At 32.8% G+C, this 14,304-nt stretch overlaps 2 protein-coding genes across 9 annotated transcripts; both read left to right on the top strand.

Moving 5' to 3' along the window:
• Positions 1-3,407: 3,407 nt before the first annotated feature.
• LOC147790435 (protein SODIUM POTASSIUM ROOT DEFECTIVE 2-like) lies at positions 3,408-5,003 on the top strand. The gene is made up of 3 exons (XM_087128423.1): positions 3,408-3,617; positions 4,184-4,259; positions 4,711-5,003. Exons 1-3 carry the CDS (start codon positions 3,432-3,434, stop codon positions 4,836-4,838), a joined length of 390 nt encoding a protein of 129 aa, XP_086984549.1. The 5' UTR covers positions 3,408-3,431; the 3' UTR covers positions 4,839-5,003.
• A 3,139-nt stretch (positions 5,004-8,142) lies between these two features.
• Positions 8,143-14,221, top strand: LOC111805670 (VIN3-like protein 1). 8 transcript variants are annotated; one of them, XM_087128413.1, is made up of 7 exons: positions 8,155-8,302; positions 8,979-9,036; positions 9,650-9,764; positions 10,741-10,897; positions 11,390-12,029; positions 12,351-12,661; positions 12,743-14,221. In XM_087128413.1, the coding sequence occupies exons 5-7, from the start codon at positions 11,572-11,574 to the stop codon at positions 13,912-13,914; spliced, it is 1,941 nt and encodes a 646-aa protein (XP_086984539.1). In that variant the 5' UTR covers positions 8,155-8,302; positions 8,979-9,036; positions 9,650-9,764; positions 10,741-10,897; positions 11,390-11,571; the 3' UTR covers positions 13,915-14,221. The 8 variants fall into 8 exon arrangements, with proteins under 8 accessions (XP_023546596.2, XP_086984539.1, XP_086984538.1 ...); XM_087128412.1 differs by having other exon boundaries at positions 9,642-9,764; XM_023690832.2 differs by having other exon boundaries at positions 9,586-9,764.
• Positions 14,222-14,304: the final 83 nt, after the last annotated feature.

Below are 14,304 nucleotides of genomic sequence, written 5' to 3'. Positions count from 1 at the left end.
TTGGTCATTATTACTGCGCCGAACGTAACAAATGGGTCGACATGTCAGAAACTGGATGGAGACAGATGAAGTATTATGACGACGAGTCGGCAAAGGATCTGACAAATTGATAACTGAAGCCCATCAGGCCCAATTTAGAAACTTTAAGCCCATTAGTTATGGGCTCGGGTTGGAGGTACTTCACATCTTGAAGAACTAGGATGCTCCATCAATGTGGTCTATTCAAAGAGCTGGCGGTGGGAATTTACGAAAATAGGTCCATGTATTTGTATTTTCATTCACAATTTGAGATTTAAATTAACTAATCTTATTTTGTTTAATTATTTAATTTTAATTTCAGATTTAAAATAATTAATTGAAATTGTTTCATTTAAGTTAACTTATCTAATTTAAAATTTAGATTTAATTTAACATTTAAATTTAAATCTGATACTCAAAAAAATTGATGACTCCGATGGTACAATTTGAATTAGGTTGGGTTCAAATAAATTAATATTCTATAGTTGTGACGTTTAATCATTGCCTTAATTAATTAATTAAACTATATTTAAGTCAAAATTAAATAAATGGTTAAATGTCTCAAATTTAGGAAAATTTAAATTAAAATATAAATAAAATCTAATTTTGATGAATATTTCCAAAGAGACAAAAATATTACTTAAATTAATAAGAAATTAGTTTATACTTTTTATAAAATATTTGCTAATTATATTATATACACATTAGGGATATTTTATTATTTTTTTCTCGAGTTTCATTGACATTTTAACTATGAACAGTAACATTGATTTACCTTTAAGGTAGATTTTAAACTCACTCGCGTTAAAAAATATTAGTAGAAATTTAATATACTTAAACTATTGTTATTATACGCAAAATGAAGTAGGGACAAAATAGTATTTTCACAATTTTATTAAAAATAATAATTTATTTTTATAAGCATTCGTTACATTTAATTGATATAACCTAAAGTTGAAAATCCTAAGTATATATTTAAAGTTGCAAAATAATATACACCAAAATTACTACATAAAACACACTTATTAAATACATAATCCGGCCGCGCATGCCATTTGGCAATTATTCTCACGCGAGTAGCACGTGCACTAACATGGCTGGGCATGTTGCAAAATATTTTGGCCATATTTTATTTATTTATTTATTTATTTATTTATTTATTTATTTTAAATTAGCCCCTTTAGCATCTTTGAATTATTATAATGATTTGCACATGGACCAACCTGCCCTATATTTCAAAACAAAATATTAATAATAACAATAACATTAGGAATCTTCCAATCAAATTCTAGAAACACTGATCGAGGATCAGTATGTGTATTCGTCTCGAGGAACCAACGAATTATGAAACTCAGTAAATTTAAAATGTTGATATCGACCCAAATGTGAAAGTCTCGATTTCAAAAAAATGGAAGATATTAATAAAATAATTAAGTACGCACATTTCTCAAAATACTATAAAATATTTAAAAATTTTAAAATTAATAAATAATATTTTATATTTTGAAATAAGTTAAAATATTAGGGTTATTAAATTTTGAATTTGAAATTTTAAAATACAAAATTATATTTTTTTTAAATATAGTGGTAATAATAATAATAATAATAATAATAAATACAATATTTCACCTTATAAACTCGCTTAATAATATATATGATATTATAAAAATAATAAGTATACAAAAAAATCACATTAAATGTGTTAAAATTTTAATTAATAATAGTTTATATTCCGTTAGTTTTGTGGTCTATAAAAATTATGTAAATCGAGATATATAATAAGCTATGGAGCCGACATTTATTGGATCAAGTGATGGATTAAATATGTTATGAATATGCAATAAAGTCTTGAAGGATTTTAATGCTTGAGCATGTGATTTCATAAAATAAAGTTTTTTTTTTCTTTTCAAATCGATTTAATTAAATATTGTTAGTTTAAATTAAGCATATTATCATTAATTAGTACATTAGGAACAAATAATTAATACCCTTCCATTTTTTAAAAGTCTAAAAAATATATTTATAATTAGATGAAAATCATCTGTTCTAAATTACTTTTGAACTTCTAGCCGCGTCTAAAAAATACCTTTAAACATTAAAAAGTCTCACTAATGCAGTTATCATTAGTACTTGCTTAAAAAACACTCATGAAATTTTAAAGGTAAGGTAAACACCCTTAACCTCTGTAAAAATAAGTTCAAAAAAGTTTTTTTTTTTTATCGTTAATATACTGACACTTTATAGACTTGTTTTTTAAGTTTTTTTTAAATATTTTAATGTGTTTTTTAAAATTTTAAAAAATTGTAGGAATAAATTTTGTAAAACTCAAATGTATTAACTAATTATTAACATTTTTATCTAAAATTCAGGGTAAACTTAATTTTAATTTTAATTTTAATTTTAATTTTAATTTTTTTTTTTTTTTTTTTTTTTTTTTTAAGTTCAAGAATGTTTTTTATAATATATATATATATATATATATATATATATTTTAAGTTTAAGAATATTTTTTATTTATTTGTATAGTTAAGAGTATTATTAAAACTTTTGAAAATTTATAATTTTTTTTTTAAGTTAAAATGCAAAACTTACAAATATTTGTATTAATTTATTAAAAAAATATTTAAAGTATATGTAAGATTACGTGATCTCACACTCCTTACGCGATAGTTATACGCAGTAAGAGGTTGTTGTTGTCTTTTTCTTACATTCCCATATAACACCAATTTCAATTTCTCAAATTTTGGTTTCAAAATTCTCTTTTGAAATCTCTATGCTCCCGTTTTCTAAAAACTTTATTCTCGAACCAGGGTCAGAGGTTCGAGCATACGTCAGTTGGTCATAGGCGACGCAAGAACGAATAAGCTTAACTCACTTGTTGCTGAGAAGTGAGTGCCGCACAATCGCAAGTCCGCTGCCATCAAAGTGCGATTAGGTCAGATAAAAATGAGAACAGAGTACTCCTTATAAAGGTACGTGTTGGATGATGGAAGTCTCACATCGACTAATTTAAGGAATGATCATGGGTTTATAAGTGAGGAATACTAACTCCATTGGTGTGAAGCCTTTTGGGGAAGCCCAAAACAAAGCCATTAGAGCTTATGCTCAAAGTGGACAATATCATACCATTGTGGAGGGTCGCGTTTGTCTAACAGTACGAAAATCTCTTCTTACCATGCACGTTTTACAACCATAAGACTAACAACTACACATAATGAACCCAGGTAAACAATATCTGTTAGAATATTTTAAGAATCATCTGAACACGGTTTAGAGTGTATATATATATATATACACGAGGAAGTCAATGGGGGATGGCAGGAAGATGAAAGAGTATATAAATATGTATGTATTGATTTGGTTTTGATGATCTGATCTGAGTTAAGGAAGGAGAGAGAGAGAGAGCGTTGGGAATGGGAAAGGCGGTGGGCATTGGGAAAGTGTTTTCGTGTTTCATGAATTCCGGAGCTTCCAGTTCGTGCTTCCAAATTGAAGCCACTTTTGAGCCCAAACAGCCATTAATGCCTAACCAACCTAACTCACACCTTCTCAGACTCAACGATGTGATCTCTCGTACCAACCAACAAACCAACCCCAAGGTCACATTCCCTTCCTTCCTCTTTTTTTCCCCTTTTTTCTTTTCTTTTCAAAAAATAAAAGCGATTTTGAATTTGTATTTAAATAAAACACTACAACCGTGCGATCATCGTCAATGGCTGGCAAAGTGGCCGGTGATTGTTGTTGCCGCGGGTGAGCAGCGGCAACGATGGAATGCATTTGTGAGTGTTGGATGATGGAAGTCCCACATCGACTAATTTAGGGAATGATGATGGGTTTATAAGTGAGGAATACTAACTCCATTGGTATGAGGCCTTTTGGGGAAACCCAAAGCAAAGCCAGGAGAGCTTATGCTCAAAGTGGACAACATCATCATATCATTGTGGAGAGTCGTGTTCCTCTAACAGTGAGGACATTTTGATATTTTCAAAAATATAAATTTGATTTGAAAGCGTTTAATTTAAAATAATTAATTTCTCAACTTAGCTAAAATAAATCATTTTTATTTATGAAAAAAATGTAGTTTTAAATAAATAATAAAGTAGCGTTCTTTTTTTTTTTTTTTTTTTTTTTTTTTTTTTTTTTTTTTTTTTTTTTTAATTTTCAGGTGGTGGAGCTGAGGGTGTCAATGCATTGTAATGGCTGTGCCAGAAGGGTTGAGAAGAACATCGGCAAGATAGAAGGTACTCTTTAAAATTTATATCTATAATATTCGTTATAATAATAATTGGTTGTAATTTAACATAATTTTTTAATATAATTCAATGAAATTATAGGGTATTTATTTATTTTTAATTTAAAAAAATGTCTTTTTATGAAAAAAAAAAAAAAAAAGCCCTTTATTAGTGGAGAATCAAATTGAATTGAAGTCTAATTAACAATAATATTTAATTACTGGGTATATTAATATTTTATTTTGTATCTAATAAATTATATATATTCTAGAATTCTAAAATTTAATATGTCTATTAAAAAAATAAAATTTATATTTAATATGTTATAATTTTTTTTTTTATAGCTTTAAAATTTAAAGATTTATTATACACCATATTAAGTAGCTTTTTATAATGATAATAAGAATTAATTCTATATTGAAATGTCTCATTAATAAATTATTATTGTTATTATTTTCAGGCGTGGACTCATATAAGGTAGATTTTGAAGGGAAGACGGTGGTGGTTACGGGAGATGTTTCTAGTTTTGAAATTATACAGTGCGTCTCTAAAGTGAGAAGCGTAGAGATTCTAGAACCTCAAGAATGAACACAAGTACATTTTCACGATAATTATTATTATTTTTATAATTTTCCACATACCACCTACGGCTATGTCAGAATTTAGTGCAACTTATTTCTAATTTGAATTAGTTGTGGATTATATGATATTTATAATCATTTAATATTTGAAATATATATTAGTGAGGAAATATTTCGTTAAATTTGATTACTAGTATATTTTATTTTATTTCCAATATTTAGTTAGTTATATTTTCCTTATTAGTTGGCATATTGTATCTATTTAAACGTTGTAAATATCAATAAAGATTGAACCTTCAATCTCAATTTTATTTTCTCATTCTTAACTTTGTATTGTTCGGTAATAATATTATCATATCTATTCACACTACACCGAGTGAGTGATAGATATTGTGTCAGGTCAGTCAATGTAGTTTAAAGTTATAATTTTTATTAAAAAAATTAAAATAAAAAGTTTTTTTTTTTGCAAATTTTGTTTATTATTATTATTATTATTTTGTAAACTTTTCACCGTCCATTAAAAATCCATTTAAATTATAGGACAATTTTAAAAGAAAAAATATAGTTTTTTTTTTTTTTTTAGTTTCAAAATTGAACTTATTTTTTAAAACTAATTTTTAATTACGTGGATGATTTTGCAGGGAAAAAATAAAGTATATTATGGGAAAAGCAGGAAATTAGAGGGCGAAAAGTTTACACTTTTCAGGGGCGCTGAAAGGTCGAGAAATGGATGATTGGGCAGCACGTTGCCTTCTCGATTGTAGCCGATTGGACATAAGCGTGCCACACAGAATCATACCCCACTAATTTCTTTCTCCTTGGGAAGTGCGAATTTTATATTCTTATATTTTATTTTTCTTCCCAAGTGTTAGTTTTCAAAATTAAAATAATAATATTAATAATAATAAATTTAGTTATAATTTATATATACTTAATTGAGATATGCATTTATATATATATATATATATATATAAAATCAAATAAACAAAAATACATTAAATCATTTCCGTAACGCGTGACCCCGATGGGATTTATAACCGAGTCCAACCTTCCCTTTTTTAGTTGGATTATTTATTTTTTAATTATTTAAATTTTTTATATTTGTGCCTAAAATTTCACAAAATTTAAATATCAAATATTTACGTCTCACAATACATCATTAATAGAGCATTAATTGGGTTACATTACATCAAATATTTTTAATTTTCATAATAATTGTAACAACCTAATTCTATTTACAGTAAATATTGTCTTATTTAAACTTTTTTTTTTTTTTGGATTTTTCCTCAAGGTTTTTCAAACGCGTTTTCTTGAAAGAGGTTTACACACGTTATAAAAAACTGTTTCGTTTATCTCTCCAACCAACGTGGGATCTTACAATTCACCCCCTTTCAGGGCTCAACGTCCTCACTAGCACTCGTTCCCCTCTTCAATCGATGTGAGATCTCACAATCCACTCCCTTTCGAGGCCTAGCGTCCTAGCTGACACACTGTCGGGTATCCGACTCCAATACCATTTATAACGACTCAAGTCCACTACTAGTAGATATTGTCTTTTTTTGGTTTCCTTTCAATGTTTGTAAGACGCGTCTTAAAAATCTTGAGAAGAAAGCCATAAGAGAAAGCTTAGAGAGAACAACATCTGCTCTGATGGACATGAATTGTACAATCAACGGTAAGATTGGCAGTAGGGTTGGGTTGATCGAGTTAATTGAAGGGGGAAAAATTGAAGTTACGAACTAAACCGAATTTTCTTTTAAAATAAACAATAAAATAAAGCACAATTCATCCAGTAAAATAAAGCACAATTCATCCAATATGGATTAGATTAATATATATATTTTTATTATTTTTTTCCCTTTAAAGAAGCCTTTATTCAAAGTTGAAAATGGAAGGAGCTGTTGGTTTTTCCAAGGCCACGTACACGTGGGTCATTGTCACGCCCATTTCCAACCAATGGGACACCCAGGACGGTTGGTGAATAATGAAAGTGCAATTCTACTTAAAAGCACCACATAGAAAGTGCCACGTGTTCATTGCAACAAAACAATAAAGACATTGAAAGTGCCACGTATGAATTGCAGTAATAATAGAAGATGATTCAAATGCCACGTATCATCTTTTTCTTTCTTCAAATACTATTTCTTCAATGGTAATAGTTGACTATTCTATCAAATTTTCAATTAAAAATTTGAGTATTCTATTGTTCTTAGTGTTGGATGATGAAAGTCGCACGTCGACTAATTTAGGGAATGATCATGCGTTTATAAACAAACAATACTCTCTCCATTGGTTTGAGACTTTTTGGGGAAGTACAAAGCAAAACCATGAGAACTTAGTCACAGATATAGACAATATCATACCATTGTGGAGAGTCGTGTTCGTCTAACATTTAGGGTTAACTTGCTGGCGTAGTACTCGAGCGCGAACTCTAATAAGTCAAAGTTACTGCAATAGTACAAGCTCAACGCTAGCAGATATTGTCCGATTTGACCCGTTACATGTCTCTCACGGTTTTAAAACGTGTATACTAGAGAGAGGTTTCCACATTATTACAAGAAATGTTAGCAGATATTGTATGATTTGACCTGTTACATGTCTCTCACGGTTTTAAAACGTGTATACTAGAGATAGGTTTCCACATTATTACAAAAAATATTATGTTCTCATCTCCAACTAATGTGAGATCTCACAGTTACGATATGGACATGAAATCTCGCACCATGCAGTGCCGACTCCATACACACAAATTTTGTGCTTTGTTCGATGGAAATTTGAATAAAAATTAGGAGAATTGAGTTATTCAACTTTTACCTATTTACCCTCTATTACCACGAGTTAAAAATTTTAAGTTACAATTGATATAATATAAAATTTTAAATTAATTAGTTTAATAAATTAAAAAAACGAATATTGTTTATTAAAATCTTAGTATTATTATTTTTTTTTTAAATTTTAAAATTTTATAAAAGAAAGTACTGCAATAATTTCGGAATTAAAGATTCACGAAATTTGATCGGACGGTTTAGATTCGTACGTTATCTCATTAGATACTACGGCTCTGCAGGACTGCGATCGCTTGATGGTCAATACCAATAGTTCTAAATTAAATTCGATATTTTATTAAAAAAATAAAAGGTACAAAGTTCACGCGCTTACAAAGCGCGTGGCGTGACTGACCAATGGCAGTACAATTCTTGGTTCCCCGGACATATTCTGCTCTGTTCTCAGGAGTCAGAACCAACTCCGCATCAAAGTGGAACAGTCTACGCTCACTTGTTTATCTCGCGCGTGCATTACACCGTATTCCCTCACTGGAATGAGGAGCCGCTCCCACGGATTCCTCTTCTCTCACAATATTAACTAACATCTACGAACGGCCCGCCTCGCTCCCTCTCTTTCTCTCTCTCCGGATTCGCGCGAGCGCCTTGCTCTGAAGAGCTTTTGATTTCGGCATCTCAAAAACCCTAGGTTCGTCGCCATTTTTCTCTTGTTTTCTTTCTTATGCGAGATGAATTTTCTTTGTTGCTGATGCTTGTGTCGATATTTTGTTTGGTTTTTCTAGTTTTGGCTTGTTTCTGCTCTCAGATCCGCCATCGCTTTTGTTTTTCAGCATTATCTTGTTTGTCACTTGCTGTCTTGTTTGCTTACTTTTTCGTTTGTTTGGAATTTCTGGATGTTGCGCCGTTTATCTCTGTTGAAAATTTCTGTTTCCGAACTATTCTCTTGTTTTCAATTCTTTGACTGTTTGTTGTTTCTTTCGAGTTTCGGGTTTATTTCCGTTTCCAGGCGAAAGCTTGCTTTTCTGCGGAAATATGATTTCGTTTTGTTGATGGAATGTTTGATTTGTTAGCTCTGAGAAGCTACATTGTAGTTTTATTGTGTTTTCTTTAGCTCTTTAAGGATACCATATTGATCAATGAAAGTAAACGAGGCAATTGAAGAGTTAAGCTAAGATTTGAGTATTCTTTCAAAATGGAACAGACAAATTCAACGGGTTCAGTCCATGGTTCTCGTTGATTTTGTGTGAGAATAAGTCGGAAGATAAATTAGTAGCTATGTCACTTCCTTGACCTTCTCTTATCGTGACCCCTGTTCTTTGCATTCTGTGACAATCCCGACATTCACATTTTTTTTTTTGTTACAGGGCATGTATGACTCCTAATTGTGAAATATGGATTTAGAAGAAAAATTCATGGCTAGAGGTATGTCGTTTCTCACTGTATAGTTTCCATCTAGTTTAGACATAATTGTGTCTCTATGTTTCTATTGTACAAGCGCCTGTTTTCATGGAATTATAATGCGAATAGAGGCGTGAAATTATTTGATTAGATGAAGTTTTTAGCTGGGATCACGTCCAACTATTGATAAAATTGCACACATAGGGAAAAATTGTCAAATTTGTTAAGTTTCATATGTTTTTTGTTCAGATCATCATGATGTAGTAATATATGGTGCTTAACAAGCTTGTTACATTTCCTGTCAATAAGCGACAAATGCAAAATATGTTTTGTACTCTTTAATGATTAGGAAAACTCAACATGCATAAATTGAATTCCTGTAATTTATGCTCTTCATTCGTTGTTACTACGAGCACTTATGAATATATGGGCAATCTCTTTCACATATGTGGTTTCGAGTTCTGAAAGACTGTTGTTGCCATATACTTGAGCAATCGGAAGGCTTATCCTTCCATCCGTTGCTGCAAATGAATAACTGAAGACAAGCTTTTCATTTGTAACAATGAATCTTAGGCCTCAACCTTCAATACGGGCTCAAAGTTCTAAAAAATCCTTCCATTTGCTTGAAGAAAATTAGATGATGAAGCAGAAGCTTTTTGTAAAGCTAGAGAAAGCAAAAGCCAAAGATTCCTTCAATTTGCTCGGCCAATAGAAGGTTCACCCTTCAATGTGCTTGCAAATTAAAGATTGAGGTAAGCCCTTTTGCTTTCAAGTGGCTAATGTCTTTTCACCATTTGAAAACTTAATCACTTCATGGTTTTATGGTTGGAATTCACCGACCAGAGGAAGACTCAAAGACCTTTTGGAGTGTATGGGTGTGGGTTTTTTATTTTATTTTATTATTATTATTATTATTATTATTATTATTATTATTATTATTATTATTATTATTATTTTATTTTTATAATTATTATTTTTTGTTTGTTACTTTTTTTTTATAATAATTTTTATTAACTGGTTGGAAAAAATAGGCGAGCCTCAAGGATATGTTTTAAATTCTTGGTGCTCTTCAGCTTTCCTTTATCCCGTCCAATTCTTGGTGCTCTTCAACTTTACGAGGAAAATAGCAAGGAACCTTTTCTTCCATTGCCTTCCCAGCTACAATATTTGGGTTGAGATCTTCGAGACACATGGTTTTTTCTTTGTAATGCTAGTTTGAAGAGGAAAAGAAGAAGTTTTCTAGAAAATGATGGGGGTGTGGATAAGGTATGAAAATTTAAGCGGTTTCTCTAGGTTTTCTTGTAATAATGATTCTTTGATGATTAATAATAAGAAGACCTTCTTCCTTTTCGTGCTTATTGGTCACTGCAAGAAACTTGTGAGCCCCAGCTGACTGCAAAGGTTACTGAGAAATTCTTCAAGAACTTCTTGTGCATGGCGCTTCTTTTAATATCTCGCCTTGGCATTGAAACATCTCTCTCTCTCTCTCTCTCTCTCTCTCACTTTTTTTGTTGATGAAAACATGACCAGATCCCTTTTGTCCAACTGATTTTGGGACATTTCACATATAGCCTAGATATCTATGATGGTTTGGGAGCAGTAAACACTAGCTTTGAAGGCATTTTTTTCTACAATCTCAAAAATATCCTGTCGTATAAGGTTATGCACGTTCTTACTTCTCTCATTTTGTTTCCCACCCTGCATTTTTATCGATGACTTGAACCGCAGGATTTTCCTTTCGAAGATACTTCTTTGATGAACTTCAACTGTAGCTCAACCATAGGCACGAAATCTCCACCTTTTCTCCTACAAACAGAGAGGATTCTAGCAATGCAATAAATTATTTCGGGGTGAATACTATATCCTTATCCAACAAGTTAGAAAGGTAACCTAATATCATATTTCTAATTAAATTTTAGGGAAGTGAAGCATATTTCTGTGGAAGAAGTGACTAATTTTGGATGGAACAAAAAAATCCCAATCAAACTTGAAAGTTGGAAGAGTTGAAGGGTAGATGAAACTGATGTGTTTCACGTGCTTCTTGGACACTACTGAAAATTTATCTTCAGCGTGAAAAGGGTAAAAAATTTGAGAGTGAGCAGAAAAAGGGAACTTGATCTCTGTGAATACCATATAGCTTGCTCTAATTATCATCCTTGTTCAAGAACTCCAAATAGATTAGTCTTCTTTCCCTTCAAATACTTGGATCTTCATGGTGAGAAAAATCATCAAACATGCATATTTATAATGTGTTATGCATGCATGGTGTGTATTGATGCTTTTCTCTCTGTTTCTGATCTCCCACCCACCTTCCATCAAATGTAACTTCGATTTGCTCCTAAAACATTTATGGTTCTAAATGTCTTTTTCTGTTCAGTTTCTGGTGTTCAAAGCCTTTCTTCAAGTGTGCAAAGCACTCCGGAGAAATATGGGCATTCTGATGACGTTTCTAAAAGTCCAGAGCTTCTCCAAGAATTCCTGAAATCGGGTCCAAAAAAGGAGCTTCTACGAACCCTTGTTAAAAAGGAGCAGAAAATTTTGGTATCGGCAAAAAGCAAAATGACAGAACTTCGAAGAATAAACAACAAGGCAGTTAAGAAGCAAGACACAAAAAAGGTTGCATCTAGCCTCAACAATCAGTCTTCATCTAGAAAGCAACTCAGAAAGGCGGAAAATCCTTCTCGTCTACCCATAGTTACCGACCAGTCTGCGGATTTTGGGCATTCGAATTCCTGGATTTGTAAAAACTCGGCTTGTAAAGCTGTTCTTTCAATTGATGACACTTTTTGCAAGAGATGCTCTTGCTGTATTTGTCACCTGTACGATGACAATAAGGACCCTAGTCTTTGGCTGGTATGCACTACCGAATCGGGTGAAGGAGATTCTTGTGGGTTATCTTGTCACATTGAGTGTGCTATTCAACGTGAAAAGGTTGGGGTTGTTGATCTTGGACAATTGATGCAACTTGATGGCAGCTACTGTTGTGCCTCTTGCGGTAAAGTCACCGGGATACTTGGGTACGTAATTTTCCAATATTTTGCTTTTCAATCCACATTTATCCTTTTTGTTACTTCAGAAATTATTTTCTCACATCAGATATTGCCTCAGAAAGCTACTTTAGATGAACTAGATGCCAGTTGACATGACAGGGAACCAATTAAGGTTTCCAGTTTGTAGTTGTTTTATATAACAATTGCTCTGTGGTTTGTGCTTACATGTAGTTATAAAACCCATAGGTTGTTGGTTAATAAGATATTCAAGTTATATGACATGTAGTGAGTTTTACATTTTTCCCTTGAACTCATTGGATTTTTGTGCAAATATATGAATGCCAACAGAAGTTGGAAGAAACAGCTGATTATAGCACGGGATGCTCGTCGAGTCGATGTACTTTGCTATAGGATCTACATGAGTTACAGGCTCCTAGATGGGACTTCGAGGTTTAAAGAAATGCATGAAATTGTAAAGGATGCGAAGGTCAAATTAGAAGCTGAAGTTGGTCCATTGAATGGAATTTCAGCCAAGATGGCTCGTGGTATAGTCAGTAGACTCTCGGTGGCAGGTGATGTGCAGACACTCTGCTCTTTGGCAATTGAAAATGCAGATAAATGGCTGGCCACTGCTCCTCATGTGAATCCTAATTACAGAGGTTCTAAGTCATATACTACTTATTCTCTTCTAATTTGTTTTGGGTATCTACTTATCGTTTCTTTTGGGTTTCTTTTGGCAGAGGATTCTCTTCCAGCTGCTTGTAAGTTTTTGTTTGAAGAGATAGCATCTTCATCTGTTGTAATGATTCTTGTTGAGCTGTCTAATGCATCATCAAACAGTGTCAAAGGATACAAACTCTGGTATGGTAAAAATAGAGAAGAATTGCACATGAAAGATCCCATTTGTGTATTTCCAAGATCTCAAAGGCGAATTATGATATCCAATCTGAAGCCATGCACGGAATACACCTTTAGAATCATTTCATATACTGATAATGGCGACTTGGGTCACTCCGAAGCAAGGTGCTTTACTAAGAGTGTGGAGATAATTTCCAAAAATTCAAAACTGGCAGCCAGTTCAAATTGTAAAAGAGAGCATGCTCATATTGAAGGAAGTTCTTGTAGCAAGATGGGGCCTGACAACACCAAAGTTTTTGGGTCGCCATCTCAGTTTAAGGTTCGAGATCTTGAAAAGATTCTGCATCTTCCTTGTGATCAAGATCAGGGCTACAATGAAGGGTTTTGCTGTGCTGATGCTGAAAAATGCTGTGGAGGAGTAGGCAAGGTGGTCAAACCTGAAACCCCAGAAGAACAGCTGCCACCTGTTTCCCGTGATCTCGACTTGAATGTGGTCTCAGTTCCCGACTTGAATGAAGAGGTAACTCCTCCGTTCGAGTCCTCGAGAGACGAGGACGATGAATGCACATTGCAGCAGGTTGTTGAGGCAGATGACGATGCTGCATCTCATGACAAGGAAAAGAATGGTCTGGTGAGATCGCACGGTAGCGGCGACTCTCAAACATGGACGGGCGGGAGGAGAGGTGATGCATCTGCTGTTGATTCCGGGGTGGCATTGTGCAGGAAAAGGGGTAGCAGCTCGAATGAAGAGATTCATGATTGTGACAGCACTCTGATAAATGGATCTCCATTCCGGAATTCCATTGGTTCTTGTTGTTTGGATGAGAATTTTGAATATTGTGTAAAGATAATCAGATGGCTAGAATGTGAAGGATATATAAAGCAGGAATTCAGATTGAAACTGCTAACATGGTATAGCTTGAGATCAACCGAGCGCGAACGACGAGTCGTTAACTCCTTTATTCAAACCCTCATTGACGATCCTTGCAGCTTGGCAGGGCAGTTGGTTGATTCATTTTCTGATATCATTTCCTGCAAGAGGCTGCGAAGCTAATTAAGCCAGAAGTTCTAGGGACGGGCGGGACGGGACGGGACGAGACGGAATAAGGGCGTCGCCTTCTAACTTAGATGATGATTGCTGTTGGCCATATTGTAAAAGTTACTCAATTTACATTGACCTCCCTATTGTTTTCCATTCTTGTGCAGGTATTTTTATCCCATGCTAAAAATTGGATCGGCCGTTGTAGAAGTGATTTGCTATTGGAGGTAATGCTTGGAGGCATTTGTTTATCTCTCAAAGACTCCAACTGCATTTGAAACATAACATTATTATAATTTAATCATGGAGGATATATATGTTATTTAGAGTCTCTTTGATCATTGCTTTTAATTTAAGGGAGTACATAATAGTGATCTTGATTCTACTCTCAGCTTCTATTTAGAA

This window comes from Cucurbita pepo, chromosome 11 (assembly GCF_057944985.1).
Source record: "Cucurbita pepo subsp. pepo isolate OVF chromosome 11, ASM5794498v1, whole genome shotgun sequence".
In the NCBI taxonomy this organism is placed as follows: domain Eukaryota; kingdom Viridiplantae; phylum Streptophyta; class Magnoliopsida; order Cucurbitales; family Cucurbitaceae; genus Cucurbita; species Cucurbita pepo.
Note: the sequence above shows the minus strand (reverse complement) of the source record. Positions and strands in the feature narration are given on the sequence as shown.

Excerpts from the sequence above, each read along its gene's own strand:
- LOC111805670 (XM_023690828.2), top strand. The coding sequence starts at position 9,006 with ATGGATTTAGAAGAAAAATTCATGGCTAGAG. Across the intron at positions 9,037-11,389 it reads AGAAAAATTCATGGCTAGAG|TTTCTGGTGTTCAAAGCCTT; the intron begins GTATGTCGTTTC and ends TTTTCTGTTCAG. Across the intron at positions 12,030-12,350 it reads AAAGTCACCGGGATACTTGG|AAGTTGGAAGAAACAGCTGA; the intron begins GTACGTAATTTT and ends GAATGCCAACAG.
- LOC147790435 (XM_087128423.1), top strand. The coding sequence starts at position 3,432 with ATGGGAAAGGCGGTGGGCATTGGGAAAGTGTTTTCGTGTTTCATGAAT. Across the intron at positions 3,618-4,183 it reads ACCAACAAACCAACCCCAAG|GTGGTGGAGCTGAGGGTGTC; the intron begins GTCACATTCCCT and ends TTTAATTTTCAG. Across the intron at positions 4,260-4,710 it reads GAACATCGGCAAGATAGAAG|GCGTGGACTCATATAAGGTA; the intron begins GTACTCTTTAAA and ends TATTATTTTCAG.